The sequence below is a fragment of the Amblyomma americanum genome, chromosome 4 (genome assembly GCF_052857255.1).
Source record: "Amblyomma americanum isolate KBUSLIRL-KWMA chromosome 4, ASM5285725v1, whole genome shotgun sequence".
NCBI classification, from domain to species: Eukaryota; Metazoa; Arthropoda; class Arachnida; order Ixodida; family Ixodidae; genus Amblyomma; species Amblyomma americanum.
Genome location: NC_135500.1, coordinates 104,938,748 through 104,963,282, shown reverse-complemented (window position 1 = coordinate 104,963,282; position 24,535 = coordinate 104,938,748). Strand labels below are relative to the sequence as shown.

The 24,535-nt window shown below is 46.0% G+C and overlaps 1 protein-coding gene across 1 annotated transcript in view; it reads right to left on the bottom strand.

Moving 5' to 3' along the window:
* LOC144130292 (MAM and LDL-receptor class A domain-containing protein 1-like) overlaps nucleotides 1-22,362 on the bottom strand; it is a 171,004-nt gene extending 148,642 nt beyond the window's left edge. Inside the window, exons 1-5 of the mRNA XM_077664244.1 lie at nucleotides 22,077-22,362; nucleotides 16,172-16,204; nucleotides 15,555-15,689; nucleotides 5,138-5,273; nucleotides 2,820-2,928 (exon numbers count right to left, since the gene is read on the bottom strand). Of these exons, the coding sequence (XP_077520370.1) occupies nucleotides 2,820-2,928; nucleotides 5,138-5,273; nucleotides 15,555-15,689; nucleotides 16,172-16,204; nucleotides 22,077-22,188 (525 nt within the window). The 5' untranslated portion in view covers nucleotides 22,189-22,362. The remainder of the gene's footprint in view (nucleotides 1-2,819; nucleotides 2,929-5,137; nucleotides 5,274-15,554; nucleotides 15,690-16,171; nucleotides 16,205-22,076) is intronic.
* Nucleotides 22,363-24,535: the final 2,173 nt, after the last annotated feature.

The following is a 24,535-nucleotide window of genomic DNA, read 5'->3' as shown; positions in this document are numbered from 1 at the left end:
AAATCATCTCCTTTCAGGAGATTTGGACAAACAAAGTGATTATTTTGAGTAATCTACATATTTTTTCGGCTCTATAGGTCTTGGAATAGCGCCAACAAGAAAGCGAGTATTATTTTTTGATAATTTCAATTGTCATCATTACATTCTCTGCATTAAAGCGTTTCAAAATATAATTCAATCTTTCCGTGTTATGGATATAAGTGAACACGCAAGGTTATTTCAAAATGGTTTCGACTGAATGGCAATAAGAGCGCGAATTGCTCTTCCAGGTTCAGGTTATACCTACTTGGAATCCTACAGGCAACCTTTCGGAAATTTCTGAGTAAATTCATTGGACCAATCCAGTGTTAAAGCAGAATGGTAGATTCTGAACAGTCTCGGAAGAGAACGGCAGTTTAAAATAGGTTGCCAGGCGCTGGAAGTCGTGAAGGAAAAATTCGGGGGCACTGACGATCGAAACTGCGTGACGAAAGCCTTTCCGCACGACTTTGGACGCAACTGTTACCACCTCTGTGAATTATAATTAATTGAACATTATAATTCGATAGTCATTATATTCTAATTACTAATTATTGTCACTAATTAACAGGCAGTTTCTTAATCCGGCGTTTTGTTCGTCTACTCTGTATTTTTTTCCACTGTGCTGTGACGACTTCCGGTGAATGTGACGTCACACCATTTCTGGGCGCATTTTATTTCTGATATAAAGAATGGACTAATTACTCTGCAGTCATAAAACTTGGCTTCTAGGTTCATTTTTCCTCTATTATTTGATGCACAATTCTTTTTCTCCTTTATTGGTTCCCGAGTTCTTTCACTATACTTTGACGACTTCCGGTGGATGTGACGTCCCACCATACTCGTGTCTACATCGACGTCCGCGCTATTTCGACGCAATTTGGCATTTTTGGTTATACTTAACCAATTACTCTACAGTCATCAAGCTTTGTTTCTGCGGTAATTTTTTCCTCCTCTATCTGAATAAACCATTGTATTTTCTCCTATCTTTATTAGTTCCACTAAACGAAACCTCAAGGACGGACGGACACGATCGTGGACGTGAGCATGAGCTATTAAAGCCTTTCGCCTTAATACATCTACTAAGGGAAGGTAGCGACCGCAGATCCGAACAACGAGAGTGAAATCACTAGAAGAGTAAGATTGCGGTGGAGTGCATTTCGTAGGTAATCTTAGATCATGAATGGCAGTTTACCAGTGTAATGGGTGGTAGTTTAAATGGTGAATTCACATCTATGTAGAACTGGGCATTGTCTACTTTACATTTATAGATGCCTGAGAGTCCTCATACCACTCCTGGCGCCGTGGCGGAGCGGTTTATCGATGCGCCGCGGCCCTGCGATGGCAGGTACTACCACCCTGGGCTTCTGGTACCCAGATTGCTGTTCCTCAGTGGCCAATCATTAATTTAACTTCCAAGTGCCACGGTGGGCAGTTTGCTTACAATCAGGACGGTGGGCACGATGTAATGACCCTGCAAGGTCACGAGCACTAGAAGGCCTACCTGCCTCCTGGTTTGCTTCTGTGGGGAATTTTCAAGGATTTTGCGCTCACATCAACGACACTGACGTCGACGGCGACGCAGGACTTTCTGCAACACGAGCTTCTTAACGTTATCGCTTTGAATGCACTTCGAACACCATACCTGATTAGCAGCACGAAGGCAAAAAACGCAGGAGGGCCTGGTTGCGAAACTTTTACAAGCGCCAATTTGTACTTCGAGTCGCGTCGACTGACGAGCTGTCATTCGGGTGATGTATAAGAGAGAGATGAAAACGTTTGTTTCGTCGACCAACAGGCTTGGTGGGGATTGGGTGGTGGTTTTGAGCCGTTGGCTCTCGGCGACATCCATGGCCCGTGTCACCGCCCGGAGTTGGTCCTCCAGGACGGAGCTGAGCAACGCCCTCTCTCTCCTTTTGTTCAGTATTCGAAAGCTGCAAGTCTTTAGGAGGTCCGTCCTAAGGACATTCATGCATCATGCATGCTAATGTGCCTTTTGAGGTTGACACATATGCAACACTTGGGGGTATACTTTATCTCGTAGAGAAGAGAGTAGATCTAGCAGATGTGGTGGGGCAGCCGCGAGTGGCTTGCCTTAGTTGTTTGCGAGTAAAGTTTAAAAAGGAGCGAGAGAAAATTTGGAAGAAACGATTCATATACACGCTACAGCATGTGCTCCTGTTCGTTCTGAATAAGAACAAAGATCGTAACCTTGTGCGGAACGGGGGGCGGTAGTATGGTAAAGCACAGCGTCGCTTTTTCTGGTGCTCATTGATGGACGTGTGAAGTCTCGGGCAAACGTCCTTTCGGTTAATTTTTTACAAGGCAGCAATTAAAAGGCAGTTTCAGGCTCGGCATTTTCACAGGAAGCCACCGAAATTTTAGCAAATTGGCTGCAAGAGCGAAAACGAAAGGCGAGAAATCTTGCCATATTTTCGGCCCATATACTAACTGCGTTATCCCATTCAGATGTTGAGGCTTGCCAAGACATCAACAGCGTTGGCTAATCACACGCCCGTTTTAGCTATGAGTGCACAAAAAATGAAGTTTTTCGAACCTGAAGCTGTATTTTGTAATTATTCTTTCCTCTTCTAATGTTATTTTGCTTTGGCACCCCCAGGTTTGACATCAGGAGTAACTAACGACATTGCATGCACGCTACTGGCTGCGATCACAGGAACAATCGACAAGTTATGTAAAAGAAGAATGGACAAGGGAGTGAATGTACTTGCAAAAACGACCCCTGAAGACAGTTTTTGCTTTTTTTACGAAATCAGCACCGTTGTGGGTTAAATACACACCTTAAACTTCCCTGAACTCCTCTTGAAGTCGACCAGCACGTGTTCCCATCGGTGGCTGACGCGAGCGCTGGTGTTGAACACGCTCTCACCAGCTGCGTACACTGCCAATCTGCGGCGGAGAATTAGCGAGTTAGACGTGAACGATTCAAGCCGCGGAAGATCACTACCCTCGTTGCATAGATTTTTTTTATGAGAATGCATTAAAAGGCTCATCAGCAGCGAAACCTGGCGTGGGAGTTGACCAGCCGCAGTGGACCCAACAACCTAGGTGACGTCACCGTGGCATCGATGTAAAATAAAATTTCGTCCGAAGGTGCGGGCAATTGAACCGAGGGAAATTGGCGGCGAAGCGAGCACGCAACCTATAGGTCATGAAATCTTGTTGCGTTTTGGTGAAGGAAGGTGGACTTGGTAACTGCGTTGCCTTAGGACTGTATGCTAACGAGTCTGTGGCATTAGGAACCATGAGAAAAACAAAATAAAAAAAGAAATGTAGCTACCATGCTTTCGCTTTCAAAACAAGTAAGTATTCTTAAGTGGCCTCCGTAATTTCTTATTATTCATTACTGCTTCTGTATGTTTTTCAGCAACGTTCTCGGGTATTGCCACAGCATCCCAAGACAACTTTGTTTTTCATGTAGCTGTATTGAAATCCCTTAATGGTTTCGTAATGTACTTTCGCAATCGCGAATTTTATGCTGTCAGTATACGTTTAAGAGTGAAAGCGTAATGGTCAGCATAATGCCCAGCTTTCAGTATTTTTAAGTTTACGGAAACCTCCTGGTGCCCTCCTCCTTCAAAAAAACATGAAAGGCTACTGACTGTAAAAAGAGGCGCTACTAAAGAAGCGCTAATCTGTATCGTGCACCTTTGTGCCATGACTTTGTGGCGGATTACTTAAAATAAAACGTGTGTTGCAAAACTTCGAATGAGCAGTAAGGTTAACTAAGGTATTAGAGTTCCTGTAGGACACTTGCGCGACGCATTTTTTTACAACGAGTGATACATTACTCGCTCGAACTGTAGCAAGGCACGCGTTTAATGCACTTTTTTGAAGACAGCATGGGAGACAGCTTCATTTCAGATTTTTTTCGTTGACGTTAAGGCTGAAGAACTGACAAACGTCAAGTGATTTAGGAGTCGTAGTTAAAGTGCCCTGAGGAGCATCTCTACTTACAAGATCCAAAAAAACCGGAAAAATGTTTCTGAAACTCTGGCTTAACATTCTTCGACCCACAAAAGACACAATGCTTTGTGGCTTTGAGAGCCGTTGTAACACCTATGAAACCTTTGCCATGACATATCGGAAGACTGAAGGCTGCTGATTTTTTTTTTCTTCATTGGTAGCCGAAGAAAACGTACATGTATTTTTGAGCCTTATCCTGAATTGTTCTCGTCATACCCTCTCCTAATAAAGGATAGCGAAGTGGATTTTACGTATGCTTTTAGAAACTTCTGAATCAATGTATACGCTCATTTTTATGGTCTGAATATAGTGAAGCATGGCAAGAGGGCGCGATTGCGATTGCATGGTGGCAAAAGTGAAGCGCCAAATATTAATGATATTTTATGTGAATAATGTTCATTCTACCAGACAGCAATTAAACAGCTTTAGCACATCTCGATATCATAGCTTCATGTTGCGGTCTTGCATGCAAAGCCGTAACGCACCACTTACGTGCGCCTAGTGATACACTTGTATAAGAAAAGGTTGCTATAGATTCGACCAAGAAAAGCAAAACAGTATGTCGCCGTTTAATTGCGACTCAAAGCACTTCATCGAGGACACAAAGGGTGAGTCTGTTTTCTACTTAACCTATTTTCTTTATATGAAACGACTGATTGAGGAGAGTGTTAACTACAATAAAATATGGCGAACACCTACCTCGCAAACAAAAATAACAATGCACTTAGTAGTTTATAATTTATATTTCATCAAGATGTGGTGTCCCCATTAGGGGATGCTCAGGTAATATCAAAATTTCTCCGCAGAACCTTGCTTACGCTTGTTTTACGCGAAATTAAATGGAAAATTGAAACTACAAATCCTGGTTTCATCAGTGTGAACAATGCTCGTTTCTGTCAACATCAGTTTAGATCTTTCCACTTCTACCATAACTTTAAGACAGATTTTGAGCAGCTCTCCATGCTTTTAAACAATGATGAAGCCCTCTACAAAATACTGCCCTCCTTCGATACCGACATTATAGCTACCCAATCCTGACGTAAGACACCGTGCACGCATTGTCCTTGGAGCGCGAAGCACCCTCTTCCTGTTTTTTTTTAGTACACCTACCTGGCTGTTCATTGTTACTCACTTGTTATGCATTGCGTGGAATGTGAACAACCAGAGGCTCAGGCAGGCGCTATTGTTAGCGTTGACGTCCAGATCGGGACTTTCGAGGCTTGCTGTTGCAGCATCGCTACTGTTGCTCAAGGCGAAAATAAAGCGGCCTAGAAGTGTGAGTGAGATATGCATGTTGACATTAGTGTGCATCCGCGCACATGAAGAAATTTGACGCAAACCAAGAACTGTAGAAATTTTCCTTTAAATCAACTTCATATCGTAGCACAATCGCAGCGCCACTTGAGCATACTGGAAGGGATTCGTGCAACTCTAAAATGATGTCGATACTGGCAGGTAAACTAGGAGCTCAAAAAAATCGCGACCGAAAGCACCTGGTTCATTTCCAACGCTTACATTACGCATCCCTGCCTCTCTCCAGCTGTCCAATTCACATGCACGCATGCGCACACACATACACCCAAACACAAAACACACGCATACGCATACAGGCAGAACAACATCTTACAAATGATTAAGTTAAAGTCACATACGACAGATTATGCCCGCAAAAAGATGGCGCGGTTCTCAAGGATCGTGTCTCGTAGTCTATGGGTCGTTTGTGCTTAGCGAAGGGAGGCGGCGACTGCAACATAAGCAGTTCACGCTGATGGACCGCCTCTTATTCATGTCCGCGCTCTTCTGCAGTATTGGCCATTGGTTTTCTGTATTGCTCGTTGTACAGACCGAAGTGCCTGTCGTCTATGAACAATGGCTGCCGTGCACCAAAGTGCACAGTCGTGGCTGAAACGCACACGTGGTGGCTGAAACGATGCTGCAAAAGACAAAGAGCCGAAATGTGAAATTGGCTGACCCGAGGAGAACTGGACGGGGAAAAATTAAGGTGATGCCAAACTTGCGCAGGGTTTACCCCAAACTCCACGAAATTCCGCTGAGGCAAGGCGTTAACGTTGTCTTTTACTTTAAGATTTTTGTTCACATGTTGCGTGCGATAGAACTATACCCTCTGTGTGTACGACGCAACATGAAAACTGTTACATTACGCATGCGACTATTGGAGTGCACAAGATTCCCCTGACTTGTGAAAATGATTACATCAACTAAACAGGCCGGTGTGTGAATAGTTGTTTGCGAGAACACCACACTTCTTTGAACCTCACTGATGGAGCAACACTGCCTCGCCACTGCCGGGATTGGGGTGCTACCCACTGCTTCCTAATGTTACTCTTCTATATAGAGGCTAGGGCAAGCTGGTGCGTAAAATTCTCGAAGCTTATCACATGACCACGTAAGGGGATAATTGCGTCAGCACAGCATCTATCTCTCTTTTAGTGAAGACCAAATTTACCTCCGCACCAGCGCTAGCGCCTTGGTTTTCTGCTAACCGTCACTGATTGTGTGTCTCTTTGTGGTCGTGCTGTACAAGCTTGGCTGTTTTTCTGGGGAGACGGGCATGTTTCAATAAAGCACAGTTGTTCCAGTAGCAGTGTGTGATTAGTCTCTTATCGGTCCTTCGTCATTTCACCGTTTTATTTATTTATTTCCACGAACCAACTGACGCAGATTGCAACTCTTTTGCACAGTCAGTGGTGGTCACCGTGCGTTCCGTCTTAGCTCAGCGCGGACACGCAGCTTGTGCCTCTAATAGGAGAGTTATTTATGAAGGTCCCTGCGTTCCCTCTTGCTTGTGCTGGCATGCGGGAAGAAATTTGCTTTCTTCGGCACTTTGCCGCCATTGGCCACAACTGGGGGCGACTCAGTACTGACGGCCGCCGCATATGAGCGCATAATAACAGCTTTTCGCTTTAAAAACCCGGCTGTCATCAGTGCTGACCCACACTTATTGCGTAGCTCCTACAGTGCTCAATTCTGCGTCTCGCCTCAGAATTTAATAATACGGAGCCACATGTATAGCCCGCAGGAATGAAATCCGGCGCCAGCCTGTTGCCGTTTCCTCTACGCGCTCCGACTAAGTTCAACTATAAGCATAAATCAAAGTCACTGCAGAAAATATGCACCTGTGCAGTAGCTAGGTGCCTGTGGCTCTCGGCTGCTAAGCCCAAAGTCGCGATAGCTGTGCGGGACGCGGCGGCTAATGCGAGCGACGTATAAAAACTCCCATGTACAGTCGCGGCCAGCATAATAAGGAGCAGGGTTCCGCAAACGAACTCCTTTGACCCATTAGAAGGCCCACGACCACTCCTCGTCCGTAATTTCCTGTACTGCAGTGGTTGTCTCTGAAACCAACAGCCGTGCAATTTGTGAAAATTCTTTAACAACAGTATTAGCGCCGCAGCAGTGAAGTGATATCGCTACTTTTCTCTCCGCTGTCCCTGCTTTTGGTCGGTTTCCTTCACCTTTCAAGTCAGCGTGTCCTCAAAAATAAACAAGTGCCTTTTTCCTGCGTTTTTAAAAAGAGGAGCGGAGTACTTTAGGTTTCTAAGTCACGGTCCCGCTCGCGCAGTGTTTTTTCGCGCTTTTCGCATTCCGGTGTCACGGTATGCGTGAAACACGTGCATTGCCCCTGTACAGGGCCAGTATTGGAGCAGCACGAATATTGAAGGCAGGCCCGAAAATAGAAACGCACGAGGTGCTTTCCGACGGGGTGGTCCGCCCATGTTCATGGGAAAGAGGAAGTACTGAACGAGGTTAATTATCATAGAAGGACAGAGTAGTACCCGTACCCCGCACGTAGATAAAGGGACCAGACCAGTCAACTGAAGTTCGCGCGCGCGCGCGTGTGTGTGTGTGTGTGCGCGCGCGTGTGTGTGTGTCACAATAGGAAAGAGTGAGAACAACTTGCAAACGAGAAAACGTCGTTCGTAATTTGCCCATGAAATAGAATAAAGGACCAATGAAATGCGATTCTCTGCAGTGCTACAGCGAACTCTCAAATGCAAGCGTAGAGGATGCGGAGTACGAACGGGCTTCGGCGAAAGAGAGCGCGAACGGGCTCTGATCGGAATTTTCCCCGCTTTACAATGCGCGCATGACTCTTAATATTTTGTGGATACGATAATAACTGCCCGATCTACTCCCTGGAGTTTTTGATTTGAAATTCCAAACCTAGATCGGGGTTCGTTTAGCTTACACAAACTAAGAGGAATCCCTAATATGTGCCGATACATGCTGTGTTCTTGGACACATGCTACGGGCAACTTTGAAGAAGGTCTTTCAAGCCACTACGTAAACTATCAGATTTTAGCCTATTCAGAAAAGCTATTCCGTTTGTTTGTGGTGCTTCTGTATTGAACAAAGAGTTCAGTATGTTGAAGAGCCGTATGATGGACCGACATGTCGAGCCACCAAGATCGGCGAAGTGCATTTTCCGAGAGCGTTGCGTTTTGGCGCAGGGAGTGCATGCGGAAAGATTGTACGGGAAGGTTTTGGTATATATTATGTTGGAAAAAATGTTTTAGACTACATAGAAACCTACAGGACAAATTAACAGAGAAGAAGAGGTACACGGTATAGCTTTGTAGTGACACATCGACCTTGGCCTCTCATTTATGTTGTCTTGTAGATTTCCATGCAGCGCACAAAATTGTTTGCCAACCTTGCGGAGACGTCGCTGTGGAAGCAGTGTTCGTAAGGCCGTGGCCTTAACATGCACGACGCAGGGTCAAACCGTTAATCGAAGTGACGTAGTCACAGCGTTGGCTTGCACCTGTTAACGAATGTGGATGCATGAATGCGTAGCCCACATGAGAATTGCGATGTTTTGCTGGCTTTAATTTCTGTTTTCGAACTGACGTGCAGTAACAGTTCGAAATTCAACCTTTGTCCGAAAAGTTCAGAGACTTAGCCCTTTAAAAAATGGGTTCAACATTGAGATCGTTTGTGCAGCAACTTTTTGAAATATTCTCCCTTCAAGTCTCTACACAGGTCACAACGCTTCTTGAGGTCCTGGAAACAGTTGGTAAACGGGTATTTTGGCAGGGCTGTCAGCTTCTTTGTCGTGGCGTTTTGAATGGCGTCCACGCTCCCCATCCAGCGACCATTTAGGCCTCTCTTCACACGAGGAAACCGGAAAAAATCGCATGGGGAGAGGTCAGGCGAGTATGGCGGATGAGGAAGTACAGTAATGCTGTGCTTGGCGAGAAATTTTGTCACACTCAGAGCAGTGTGCGTTCTTGCGTTATCGTGGAGAAGGCTTCCATTGTCCAGATGCCCATAAGTCAGGGCGACGGCGTCGCAGTGCATAACGCATATGTTGGAGCACGCGGATATAAAACTCCTGATTCACCGTCTGCCCTTGCGGGACGAACTCGTGAGGTATGACACATTTGGCATCTAAAAAAACTATAGGCATCATCTTTGTTTTGGTCTTCTGTCGCCGCACCTTTCGCGACGCCTGGGACCTTGTGGACTGTAATTCGGCGCTCTGCCTCTTTGTCTGAGGACCGTATTGAAAACACGATGTCTCGTGTTCAGCAGTGATGCTGTCGACGAATGCAGCATCCTTCGCTGCCTCGGAGAGCAAATCAGAGCTCACTGATGCCCGCGTCTCCTTCTGATCCTGTGTGAGCGCAGCAAACAACGTGCCTCCCCAGGTGCTCCCAGAAAGTATAGAATGTCCTAGTCCCAGTACAACATTTATCGAACATTTCCAGGCCGTAGAGGCAGGACACAGAAACACAAGCAAAAGGGCAGTGTGCCCACTAATGGCCTAGAAACGTTGTTTAGAGGGTGGTAAGCAGAAACAAAAACAAATCATAGCCTTTTGGTCCCAGAAAGGTAACTGGGAGAACGTTTTTGGGAAAAATGCTTTTCAACAAAAAATACAAATTGACTGCTCGCTCCCTTTTGCTCCCTTCCTCACTTCAAAAGCTACGGGGAGAGAAGATTGTTTTGCTCTTGCACTCGCCGTTTTGAGAGATCAGTTTTGTTCGAGCAGCCGAAGGAAGCGCAGTTCACCCCGGATCTCTCTCGTGGGCCGTCGGCTCCATGCTGCAGGCAGGCAGGCGACGGCGGTCTGCCTTTTCATCGCACCGCAGGGAGCGGCGATCAGCAACGCGTCCGTCTTCTATAGTGTTTCCAACTTCAGGACGGTGCGGCGGCCACTGCGGGCATCTCCTACTACCAGCAGTCTTCGTTGCGCCGCTGTCTAGCAGAGGAGCAGTAATGGAATCCCGTCGCTCGCCCGGCTTCCTAGCTGGACGGAAGCCACCTTGCACACACGTATTCGCGCAGCCCCTAGCCGCTCGCGCGCAAGCCCCAGAGCGAGGCAGCTCTTGCTCTCATCACTGGGCTGTCGTGAACTTCGTAGCTACGGATTCATGGCAGCTCTCCCGCGCACCTCGGCGTGCCCAGATAATTTCTTTTGGAACTGGTGCAGCGGCGCGTGCACATTGCAAGTCTTTTGCGCAGCTTCACGGCCCTATACCATAATGGCGCTCTTACAGGCGTCGTTCGCGGCAGCGGATTTCAAGGCAATGGGCGACTCCTAGAGCGCACTCTGCATGCCTCAGCGCCTCCGGCGACTGTGGCGTAATGTTGGTGGCAGCGTGGCCGTCCACTGCGGTCATAGGCTGGAGAGATCTTCGGAGCCCCACCAGACTCTTGCGGCGAGTGCCCATGGATTAACCTGCTCTACCTACATTGCCGTGCTCTCGCGGCGGTGTAGTCTGTGTTGTGTTCGCCTCACTGACTCCCGACCCACCCCCACCAGATTACTTGTGCCTTGATCACCTTGATCTCGCCTCCCACGCCGTGTTGTGCCGCACGCGCGGTCTGCTGTACCATGGGCACGGCGTGCCAGGGCTCTTACCTCAAGACATCTCCCCTTTCCATACGGCTCCAAGCAGTCCTATCTCCACACTTAGTCACAAGAAAATAAAACGGAGGTGTAACGAGGATGTAACTCGTATGTTTGAGCGTTCGCTGTGCCGTGAGAAGGCGCATCACAGAAGGCTGCGTTGAACTCATATATATATAGTTGCAGCATTTTATTTCATCCCCGGGTTTGCGTTGGCAACGTCGTCAAGGAATGTTGGTTCATGCTCATTTTTTATTTTCGCGTCTTAGAATTAATTTATTTTTCCCCGCTTTGATAACACGCTCAAGCTTACTCCGAGCCTCGTGGGAGAGGCAAAGCGAGAGAGAGGTTTCACCCTGCAGAAAATCCGTGACCTGAAACCGCGTATCTGTATCGTACTCCCATATCGTCTTTTCTTTTCGCACCCAGGTTGCTCTTTACATGCATTTGCTTTTGCGTGTGCATTTATGCTTTTGTACCCTTTAGAACGTTTGCTTAAGGTGCATCAACTTTCAGCTTGTATTATGTTTTTATTGCTTCATTTTCTCAGATTTCGCAGAGCTAGAGAAAAATTTGGCTATTATTATATGCTTGTGCCGTAGTGCTCCTTACATTGTTTGTTAAATGGTGCATACATATGCGTCTCCTGTTTGTATTTATTTAAATGCAAAGAGCATATCTAATAAACTGAAAATACATCTGTATTGCGCTGCTATTTCCTGTTACATGGGCGGGATATGGCGACTTTTTGAATTAATATTTTCTTTGTGTGTAAAATTCTAGCACATTTCGTGATCTTGTGGCGGGAGCAGCGCAGCACGAAACAAAGAAGAGAGAGGAGGGAATCGGCGCTGATTAACAACCAGATTTTTAATGCACGTTAGTCGAATATATACATCTCGCTCCTGCAATAAGGAAAGGACAGAAGCATGACAAACGCATAAGATTTACACGTGGTAAACTATTAGGGAAACGCACGCAGATAATCAATTTCGCTGTCACGAAAGGCTATCGAAAGTATGCTGACGCGTACGTCGATCTTTTGTCTGATGTTGAAGGCTTCTTCAATCTCCCTGGTCCGTTGATCAAAATATGACGTGATGACCATTGCGTTACTGAGCTGCAGGTCACATTCATGCTCTCAGCAATGTTTTGCTAATTCACTGCTGATGGCGCCCTTTAGGGATCTTTTGTGCTCTCGAAGCCGTTCATTCAAACAGCGCCCTGTTTTACCAATGTAGGCGCGTCCGCATGACAGAGGTATTTTATAAACCCCATTTTCACACATTTCACATGTTTTTTTTCGGTGTTTTTTCTTGCATTGATTTTTCTTTGCTCGCTGTTGACTTTCGCGCACAGGCTTCTTAACTTTTGGGTGCTGACATGGGCACTTTTACACCAGCTCTTGCTCCTACCTTTTTGAGGCTGTGGGAAATGCCATTAAAGTAAGGAATGACCGCGAACGGCTTCTTTTCTTCTGATCTGGTTGTGACATATTTTCTGCCTCTAAGTGCTTGCAGAATTCCTTCTGCGACACTAGATAGCAGTCTCGTCGGGTAACCTGCTGCTTTCAGCCGACTGTTTTGGGCGTCAAAACTGCCTTGAACTTCATGACGACAGGATCTCATCAATACGGCTCTCATTGCTGCTTTTGCTAAGGACTAAACGGACCAGAAGAACTAGGACTAGAAATAGCAAGTGTACTCCCAGAAAACGACGTTACGCGATTTCTTGACTTGACGCTAGCCTTTCTAGGCGCTCACATATGCTGGCGGTATGGATCACGAAGCTAGAAAGGACCGCTCCCCAACACGTATGCACACTCCAAGATCATCAAGGGGGCATAGAAAAAAACTGCCATGCGAGCCGCATTGACGAGATCCTGTCATCATGAAGTTAAAGGCAGTTTTTACACCCAGAACCGTCGGCTGAAAGCTGCAGGTTGCCCGACGAGACTGCTATCCAGTGTTGCAGAAGGGATTCTGCAAGCACTTAGAGGCAGAAAATATTTCACAACCACATCAGAATAAAGGAAACCGTACGTGGTCATTCCTTACATTAGTGGAATTTACTGCAGTCTCAAAAAGGTAGGAGCAAGAGCTGGTGTAAAAGTGCTCATGTCAGCACCCATCAAGTTAAGAAGCCTGTGCGCGAAAGTGAACAGCGAGCAAAGAAAAAATTAATGCAAGAAAAAACGCCGGAAATAAACATGTGTAATGTGTGAAAAGCGGGGTTTATGAAATACCTCTGTCATGCAGACCCACCTACATTGGTCAAACAGGGCGCTGTTTGAATAAACGGCTTCGACAGCACAAAAGATTCCTAAAGGGCTTCATCAGCAGTGAATTAGCAAAACATTGCAGAGAGCATGAATGCGCTCCGCAGCTTATCAACACGATGGTCATCCCGTCATATTTTGATCAACGGACCAGGGAGATTGGACAAGCCTTTAACATCCGACGAAAGAGCGACGTATCTGCATACCTTCAATAGCGCTTCATGACAGAGAAATTGATTACCTCCGTGCGATGTTTTAATATTTCACCACGTGTACATCTTATGCGTTTTTCATGCTTCTTTCTTTTCCTTCTTATACGAGCGAGATGTATATATTCGACGAACGTGTATTAAAAATCTGGTTGTTATTCGGCGTCGTGTCCCGCCTCTCTTTGTCTCGTGCTGTGCTGCTCCCCTCACAAGATTATGCACCAACCACCCCAAATTTTCACCTTGTTTAAGCACACTTCATATAAAAAGGTGAGTCCGAATGGCCTAGCCAGCAAGCATGCACGAGAGTGGACAGATGTATTACACCACCTGTAACGTAAGCATGTGCCTGAAATCTGACATATGTGCGCTTAGATGCCTGAAGTCTGCATGAAAAAGAAGAAATAATTTTATTGAGCCAGAGCCGAGAAATTTAGCGTTAACCTATTAGGGCTATCCCTGGGACGCACAACTTTTTGAACACGGCTAGTTGTGGGGACGTTTTTTGGATATCTTCGGGGAAAATGAGCACCTCCTGGGGAGATTCCAAATGTCCTGATGGGATATTTCTGGCAGATTTTGAGGAGGTTTTGTGTTTGTTGGGATTGAGTGCGGCACAAGTCTGGCATTCAGCTTCCGTTACCGCAAGTTGTCACGCCAAATTTGGTTGCATGTTGTCTTACTCTTACTAATGTCGAGAGCATCTGATAGCATGCGGACGGTTATGGTGCGGTCTTGCTGCACGATTTCCCTGATTCGAGCCACGCTGCTTTCATTCCGTGAGGTTGCAGAGCGTCCATGTCTTGTGTCGTCTTCCTCCGACGTTCTCCCCGAAATGAACCTCTTGTCCCACTCGAAAACTCGCGCCCGCGATAATGTTTTTTTGCCGCAAGCGTCAGGAAAGAGATCATACGTCTTTGCGGCTGTCTTGCCAAGCTTCACAGAGAATTTTATGCTTACACGCTGCTCCAGGTGGACGTCCATCTCTCCACATTCACTAACGGTAGAACGCGCAGACGAATAGTGACAACGTATTTTTACATGTAGTGCCATCTTGCGGCTCCCGCAGCAATTAACATAAATTGCTCAGGTTAGCCCGAAAGGATGGCGCTACACATACGCACCAACATTTGTTTTGTTTATCATTTCAAGAGAAGACAATAAATCACTCTCGAAGCTTTACGGACAAAGGTAGTATAATACAGGTTTCATCAGCTGAAGAGAACAAACTTTTGTTAATTGTTCATGTATGGAAGAGGTGTAGGGCTCTCTGAGGGCGTACTTAGAATAGAAACAGTTTTTCTTCCTAATTACAATGTAATATGTTTGCATTTCGGTCCTAATTTGTTCCGTAAAGCTCAGAAGTAAGGTAAAATTCACTCACGTATTTGTAGCTCAATTATGTGCATGCTTATTGTAGAGCTCTACTTCGTGTCATTGTTGTGTGCTAAAAGAAATGGAAACGAGGTGTGCAGTGGCTCACAGACGCATCCAGCCATTAACTGCGGCCAGTCAATTAGTGCTACCTAGGTAGAGGTTTTGTGAGCACGCTCTCGTGCCGATAACGCATCAGACTTGGTTCCAGGTTTATTCAACAGCCTAATGCAGTGGTAACTTCCGCCAAAAGCGTTATGACACTCACTGTGCTGCGACATTCATCTATGCTTCAGAGAAGCCATCGTAAGAAAACAGGCACACCTTGCAGCTTCGTGGTAGGCTTTAGAACCTGTTCACGTGTCTTCAAGATTATAAAAATTAAAATACTTTCGGATAAACAATGATAAGCACCTGTAATGCAAATTTTCTGCCTATCAATCCAGACGACCACTTGAAGTGCTTGCGTGAATTAAATCCTACGGAAAATGGCTACGTTTCTTCAGAGATTTTTTTCAGGAACGATGCATTAGCTCATGTGAAAAGCCCTCAATGTTACTGCAGCATGAAAATCACTGCCATCGTGCAACAAGCGCTGTCCTGAGAGAAAAGCATATTTTGGTTACTCTATCTGCATGTCTGCAACACAATTTCAGGTTAGATGCTAAGCGTTATGCAATTTATTCCTTCATATGCCTTCAAGAGTTAATGGAAGCTCCCTTGATCATTTGCGATTATCAGCCGATTGTTATTTGATTAATTGGAGATTCATCAATACAATTCGTGGAAACGTTAGCTATTATAAACTCACCACTGTATGCCCTCAGAGTGTGGTCGAAACGTGGGAAGTCAGGGATCTTCTTGGTGGGATCATTGAGCGTCCACTTGACTGCCGCACTCGTCGCGTGCCATCCGCACATGGTCCCTTCTTCGAACGTGCACCAAACTGTAATTCAAGAGAGAGATTGCGAAAATGTTTGGTTTTGTTTAGGAGATTTGACGTCGCAAAGCAACTCACGTTGTGAGAAACACCGTAGTGAAGGGCTCCGAAAATTTCGTTCACCTGGGTTTCTTTAACGTGCACTGACATCGCCCTGTGCACAGGCCTCTATAATATCGCCACCACAAAAATTCGACCGCCACTTCACAATGTTAGTGTATAAAACACAACAGTACTCTATATAAGTCGGCGCTATTGCTTTACAGTCGAGCCTGCTGTGGTTGAATCTAATGAAAACACATGTTTCTTGCAGTAGAGAAATCCATTTTTACTAATAATATTATGAAACAAAAGTTAAAAAGAACTCATATTCAAGGATGCAATCGAGAATGCCCTCTCTGGGACAGTTAATGACGCTTCCTTAGATATTGCTTTTCAGGATCGGGTAGGAAACCGTAGAGAGCAAGGTTAAAACATCGAGTACTCACTTGGAGAATTCGAGGACCAAGGCAATTTCGCACCTAAAAAAGAAGGTGAATTTATTTTCATTGCAACAATACGTCAGTGGGATTTTGCACAAATATACGTACACTATGTTTTATTCTTACGGCTAATTGCTAAAAGGTAGCCAATAAACTAGTCCCTTGTTCTTCGTCAGGTAGGTTGTTATACTTAGGAGAATGTTTTCGCATAGCACGTTTGCACTTCACGAACCGAATTAACTGGCTGCTTCTTGCAGGTGCCAACTCTGCTGGCCCTGTCACATCATGTTTATATTGGGAAAACTAGAATGAACAATGCTGTCTTGAGTAGTGGATTTCGAGCACAGGCGCATAGCTGGAACTACTTTGCTACACAAAGCGAGATATGAATAAAAGAACGAAGCAAACGGTGTAGTAATAAGGAAGCCGTAAATGCATAGTGGAGCAGCTAAAGAAGAAATTTTGGAAGAAAACAAGAAACGTTGTACGGGTGGCTTCCATTGAGCATATTAGTGAAAGATGCTCCAAACAAAAGAGCATGTGTTAGATGCTCTTCTCGCAGCGTCCGGGTGAGAGCAACGAGCGGACAGAGGGCACATGAGGGGGTGCCGCTGTTTGACGCGCGCTGCTGGGAGTGGCTAGCGCTCTCTCCGGCCGCACGGTTTCGGTTTCAGCCATGTTCGGCCCGAGAAATTGTTGTGCTGTATGAGTTTGCCAGATGATGCAGCCGGGCCCTTTCCCTTAATGATGCCGCTGTCTACCCTAGTACCTGAAAACTTTAGCTAAAGCTTGAATCCGTAATTTTATTTGTTAGAAACGGGACTCGGTAGAAATCTGTTTCTTAGTAACCATTCCGAGCACGGAGCCGCCCTTAGAGCCGCCCTTTGGCATAGAGGTTGGGCTTGAATCTCAAATTATCTTTACTGAGTAACTTTAGGTTGAAATTGAAGCCGTACCGGAACTTTTCAAAAATTCAAAACATCAGCAACGAATCTGCTGCAGCGTGTTCTCTAAACATGGACGAAGACTCGTCTAGAAAAATGTCTGTAATTCTCTTTATACCATCTGAAGTCCCATTACCTGCGCACTCAGAAATAGAAAAAAATAAAGCTGAGGATGTGCATAATACAAGATCCTGTGAACATCCTGGTTTTCTGAAGACGTGGATGCTGTCCCATCTAATGACCGTGGAGCGCAACTATGATGAAATGAAGGTCCACAAGATTTTCCACAAAAATTCCTGAGATGTTTTGAAAAATGACCTTATCTCTTTAGTGTTGAAACGGTGATGAAACCAGATAAAAGCCGGAAACATGCAGCATGATGTGTGGCATGAAAGTGCGATAAGAAAATCTGAACGCGGAACCTCTGCAAATCACGATTGTCAGGCATTGAACGGGCTTATTGGCTAGCTGGAGATAAAAGCGCCGGCACATACAGCATGATTTGTTCCGCGAAAGTTGCGATAAAAGAAAATTAACGGGTGACCTCTGGAAATCACGACTGTCAGGCTTGCAAAGTGCTTATTGGATAGCTGAAAATAAATGCCCGGCTCATGTACCACGATGTCTTCCGTAAAAGCGCACTAAGAGAGCATGAACGGCGAAGCTCTGGAAACTACAATTGTTTGGCATGCAACATGCTTATTGGGGAGCTGGAGATAAAAGGCGGGCACAAGCAGCATGATGTGTTGCGTCAAAGTACTATAAGAGGAAACGAAAGGGGAACCTCCGGAAATCACGATTGTCAGGCATGCAACGTAATATTTGTTAGCTGGAGATAAAAGCCAGGTACATGAAGCACGATGTGTTTCGTGAAAGCGTGATGAGAAAAATGAATGAAGAACCACTAGAAATCGCGATAAAAGCCCGACATATTCAGCATAATGTGTTGCGTGAAAGTGCGATTAGAGAACATTAACGAGGAAGGTCTGGAAATCACGATTGTCAGGCATCCAACGGGCTGATTGGGTCGCTGGAGATAGGAGCCTGCCACATGAATCATGGTTTGTTCCACGAAAGTGCAATAAGAGAAAATGAAAGGGAAGCTCTGGAAATCGCGATTGTCAGGCATCGAAAGGGCTGACTGGGTGGCTGGAGATAGGAGCCGGGCACATGAATCATGGTTTGTTCCACGAAAGTGCAATAAGAGAAAATCGAAGGGAAGCTCTGGAAATCGCGATTGTCAGGCATCCAAAGGGCTGACTGGGTGGCTGGAAATAGGAACCGGGCACATGAATCATGGTTTGTTCCACGAAAGTGCAATAAGAGAAAATGAAAGGGAAGCTCTGGAAACCGCGATTGTCAGGCATCCGACTGGCTTATTGGGTAGCTCGAGATAAAAGCCCAGCACATGCAGCATTATGGGTTTCGTGAAAATGAGATAAAAGAAAATGAACGGGAAGCTCGTTAAATCACGATTGCCATGCATGCAACGGGCTCATTCGGCAGCTGGAGACAAAAACAATGGGCGAAACAGCCCACCGCCTTCCAGAAGCCATCTTAGGCCATCATATCGATGATAATGACGGCTACGTGACCGCACGACAATCATGTGCCTAGTGCGACGGAGTCGTTATAAAATAAAACAGGAAAACGAAAATCCTCTTACACTTTCTGCGTTTTGTTTCCATATTACAACACCGGTTTTGTGCCTACACCTAACTAAACACAACTATAAATGAAATCGAAAACCTAAACGCATAGCTGCAACGGCATTCCTAAAAACTTTTGTCATATGTGACACCTTCAGCTGAAGGTCCAGAACAGAATACGTTTTTGGAAGAAATTCACTTTGAGATGGCTGTGTGGTTTTTAGTTTGTTAGTAAAAAGCTATTATCGAACTGTGCTTGCTTAACATTAAAGCATTTGGCGAAGTATTAGGCATTCTGGCTGCAAGTGAGGAAGCGTACGATCATATCAGTTCATGTCTTATTTCACACGTATGGAGTGTCTATTTTGATATGGCCATTATTTTTTACATGCTTTTCAGGAAAGGAAACAGCGCAGTAGCTGTTTCACTTTCACTTTGTGATCACAACCGCGCGGTAAGGGAAGGACCGAAGGGGCAAGTTTAATAAGAAAGGGAGGAAGGAGTGCAGTAGAGGAGGGCTTCGGAATAATTTCGAGCACCTGCGGATCTTCACCGACATGTCGCACAGCACACTGGCGAATTTGGCACTTCGCCTCCATCGACACGCAGCCGCCCCGGGTAGGGTTCCATTCCTGGAATTCCGGCTCAGTAACTAAGCGCCATAATCATTTAGCCGGGTGTAGGAAAAACGTCCCCGGAAGAAGCGCTCCAGGAAAAAAGTCCCGAAAAAAAGGTATCCCGAGGAAGCGCCCTCAAGGAAAAAACCTCCCCAAATGAACAGCTACCCAAACAATGAATTCTTCCGGAACTGCCCCGACAAAAATTGCTCTATATTGCAACGGATAGAAGAAGAGATGAATGAAGACTCTCGGAGGTGAGCGTGCTCTGGGATTCGGTGCTCTGTGCCTGGTGCTCTGTGCAGGCCGCCCTGTGCTCTTCACCTGTGTGCTGTGCCCGGGCGTTCTCTCGTCGTTCCCACCTGGACCACGTAACAATATATTGATACGAGGCGGCAAGCCAAGCAACAGGACATGATGACTGATGTTAATATGATTTAAAGGCTGAGGGACTAGCCCGAGGGCCCCGTCCCGGGCCACTGCCCTCTTCTTCGTCTTCGTAACATCATCCTGGTCCTCCAAGCGATCGTCCCGATCGATTGCTTGAATTCTTAATGGTGAGGTGACGGTGAGCATGATCAGAAAGGATAGAAGATGAATGTCTTGGCACCAAAATGAGCGAAATGACCTGATGTACAATTGTCCCCGGAGCTTCAGGTCCAGCGGTTGGTCGCTTACAGCCGAAGGTCAAGGTTTGAGGACTCTCCGGACAGCTTGGGCGGGGGTGTTGTCTTGGTACGGGCCGTCGTCGGGTCATACTGCGTCTGGTCCTGGTCGTCGTGTCTTGTGGCCGGGGCTGGGGATGGAGCGGGGCAAAATGGCTGGGCGGTTCTTGTCAGGTCGAGCTGGTGTTGAGCCGGGCGGCGGAGTCTAGGTTTCCTCGGCTAACGACGAAGGTGACTAGAAGGCGCCGATGCTCCAGGGACGAGGAGGACGATGAGGAACTCGCACCTCACATCAAATGATACGAGGCGGCAAGGCAAGGAGCAGGACAACGATGACAGATAATACAATTTAATAGTTGCGGGACTAGCGCGAGCGCTCCGTCTCGCACCACTGCCTTCTTCGTCATTGTTACAATATGTAGGCATTAAGTAATTGCTGTACCTGATTTCTTTCACTCCCTCCTTTAACCCTTCCCTTACTGCGCGGTTCAGGTGTCCAAAGATATATGAGACAGATACTGCGCCATTTCCTTTCCCCAAAAAAACCAATTATTATTACCTGATCACACCAAGGTCATGTAATTTCCATTCGGAAAATACATACGACAGCGTTTAAATCTATACTTGGACAAGTATTCAGCTTTTAGCACTCTGAGTATCGTTACACCACGTATGCTTATCCGTACACTTACCTTGCAAGCGCTGGTGCAAGCGCGAAGCTGCTTTCTCGAGCAGCAATGCATAGGCGGTAAACTACCGCCCTCGGAATATTGCACGGAGCTCAAGTGATATCTCGATTATATTTTAGAGGGCATGTGCACTTCTTGTGCCATGCTATATTTAACCTATAAATATGATGCCCAGCAATAAACATATTCAGCTTGTATCTAGTCTGTGTATCAAGATTTCCCTCTCGTCTATATATAGTGCTCTGTGGCAAATCTTCCGAGCCTTGAGCGACAAAACCCTGGAACACCTGCGTTGCAGTGACCATACCGTTGCGTTTACAGGTAAGTGATTCGTTCCACTGTGAAATATCATAAACTTGGCTGATGACGAAAGAGACCACTAGTGGCACACCCCGCATGCGAGGCGGATGCTGAAATCACTGCGCGTTACGAGACGTTTGACGGCACCCGTTTGGGGACATTTTTGCCTGCTTAAAAAATGGCGACGTTTATTCTGGTGACGTTTTTCGGGGGACAATCATTTACAAAGCTGCAAAATGATGGGAGTTATTGAAATATCGCGTAGAGAAATAGGCAAACGAAAAGCGTTGTGTTAAAGCAACACCCTCGCCTTTTTACGTGTTGTTTCTACGCTACATTATTGACAAAATCTGTCTCACCAACTGCCCGCCATTGCAGCTTGCGCATAGCACATCATGTGCGGTATAAGCTAACTGCACTATCAAGCTGCTCTTTAGGTGCGCGTACTATGATATATAAGTACCAAAGAAAGCAAGAAAATATTTTACGCTTAACGAAAAAATAAATTCCTGAAAAACAGCGCGAACTTGAACACGGACAGAAGGAAGACAACAGAAGGGCGCTGTCCGTGTTCAAGTTCGCGCTGTTTTTCAGGAATATGTCGTACCAACTCGCCCAAGCATCTGTGAAAAAATAAATATCGACTTAGTACATGTCAGTCGTGATCACAGGCACACACAGAATGTAATTACGAGTTCTTGTCGTCCGCTGAAGTGCTCTCATTTATTTTTGTGATTTTTGGCAAAACGTTTGAATGAAGGAATACAAGGCCGTTTTTCTCTGATTCGTACATTAACTATTCAACACTGTTTTTACCATCCATAAACTGGATGCTGCGCTTAAGGCAACCGACTGCCTAAGATTGCACTCATCATATGCGCTGTCCCGAAATTTTCCTAATTCCTCAGAAAATTATTCACAATTGTTTACCTTATGCGATAAATGAGCAGCACATTTTTGGACACCAGGCAGACGAGAAATAATATGAACGTGGTGACTTTAGTGATTTCCCTTTGAGAGTTACGTGCCAAATTGCGCAGCACTTGCCTGCGGCGAAGAAAGGAACTTCCGCCAAGATCAGAACGAGCAACCTTCTGCAGAAAAAGTTAGGAAGAAAGGTTGCCATCTTGAAACGAAGCCCTCCTCTGTGCGGCCGCATCGCAGAGGGAACGGAGGGGGCTTGGCAGACACGCACGCCGAAGTCTCACTCGTGATTGCGCGGAGCACGTCTGTTTCAGTAACGGGAGGTGATGTCAGTGTCGGAGTGCCTCGTATTCCACACGAAAGCTACAGGCGAGAATACGTCGCAAGCTTCGACTACATGCTTTAAAATGTCGCCACAGGTATCAGAGCAACACAATATCGCAATACTCGATTTTGCACTCACGCTCGTCCTTATCGTCGACCCACCTTTGTCTTTCGTACGGCCACTTTTCGTGTTTGTCGTGAAGCACGGTCTTATCTGCTTCATGCTTTTGCCACGCTTAAGGTCAGGTCACTGCTTAGCTGAATGAAAGGCCACAGTGCTAACAGCAGCAGCCGGCTGTCTCCGTGCAGTGGGTGAGCTCTCTCTCGTGGAAGCAAAGAATTCAGGGGCCAGGGGTGGGGGATATTGTACGTTTTATTCGTCCCTGAAGGAATTGTTCTCAACAGTGCAAAATGAATGCTTCGAAATGACTATATTTACGGGCAAAACCATGCTCCAATATTTAAATTCTTGACATAACAGAAGTTATCACGTACAAAAACTCCAGACAGTCCTAACTCTCAAAAGCCGGCGATAGATCCGCCTAGAAAAGGTACGCTTCAGTGAGCAAAATTCTGCTGAAAAGAATTTGAGTGCTAGCCGGTTTAATTGCTAGCCATGAAAAGCTATGGAGATAAGCTACCATTGGTCAAATGCGTTATCTACAACATAATGCGCTTGCGCTAAGCACTTTGGCTGGAGAGCTTTTTCCCGCATTGAAGATTTTTGTTTCGAAGAGCTTTTGACAACCTGTTTCTTGTACGGCGCAATAAGTTCCGAGGCAGCGTTGGCTTTTTAGCGGCACCCGCATGTAGTTTTTACACTGCATACTTGCAATATGATTGCCCGCATGGGTTGCAAAAATTGTGGGAATAACTTTGCCGGCACCACGAAAACGCAACAGAACATTTCGAAAAAGCGAATTTTTTGTCAGTATTTAACAAAGCTGGGAACAAAGGTGCTGCAGTCGATCACGTAAATTGAGCTCCGTGCCAGAGAGACGAAGCCTTTACTGATTGCTCTTTGCAAGTCCAGAGAGTCCTTATCGACAGTGGATAGGGGGGTCCTGACCCCCCCCCCCCCTCTCTCTCAGGGTGGGGGGGCACAGCATGCGAGTGTCCTCTCTGATATTCGTCCAACGACTACTCGGTCTGCATCTAATGATACGAGCAGCACACGCAACACTGGGAAGCCGCACGAGCGAGGAGGCCTCCATTCCTTTCCGCAACAGAGTCAGATGTTCAAAAAAAACTGCTGTATGATCACAATTTGTCAACAATCAAAGAACATGCCATGACTACGTGTGGTTCTGTTTAACTTCAATTCACTGCTTTTCATTCATATCTGTGATTGCCACAGAGCCGAGAGCCAGCGGCTCTGAGCGTGGACAGACAGTACAAAGGTTCGCGGTAATATTAGTGAGTTGCCTTAACGACGTAGAGACACCGATTCTTGTCCACGATCGTTTGTAGACAAACTAGTCACTTGTCCGGAATGTCCCGTGCCTAAATTGCTCGAATTGTGAAGCTCGATGGACTAAATTTCGCTCCGCCTTTAATGAAACTTCTGGAGGAGTACAGTCCAAGGTTCCTATAATGCGCAAACAGTGTCACTGAAAAGTATGTCGCTTAAACACTTCGTTCCCCCCTGTCGGAAAAAAATGTCCTCGCACCGGAGCTGAAGGAGTACGCAGAAGAGCAACCTGGGTCAGACACGCCTCACCGGCGGTGGCGCATTGCCTAACCGCTGCACCACTGGGCCAGGAACGACATGAGGACTCCCTACGGTCTATAAATGTAAAGTGAAGAATTACCAATTCCGCATATGGGCATCAAACTCTTAACGCTATCGCGACATATTCTTAAAGCGGAGCTTAAGGGGGTCGAATGTGTGAAACTTGCAGGTAAAGCGTACGAATACTTTTTGGGCTAGCATTTGAAATGTTGACGTAATGGTCGATTAAAAACGCGACTGCCTTCAAGCTTCTCCGCAGCGTAAAGTGCCAAGTACGAAGCGCATGATGACGTCATCGATGGTACCGGAATATTTCCAAAACATAAACGCTTGCTTTGAAGGAAAAAAAATAATGCGACCGAAGCCAAAGCTGACCGAGCGTTGTTTGGCAGCATGCGACGAGGCACGACAGGTTGTGGCTGTCGGCAGCGGTATTTTGAAATCTTACCTTCCGTGACGTCACGCTGAACCTCCCCGCACTGCTCGATTGCTTTAAAAAGCAGCCCAAAATCCAATCCTCGATTAC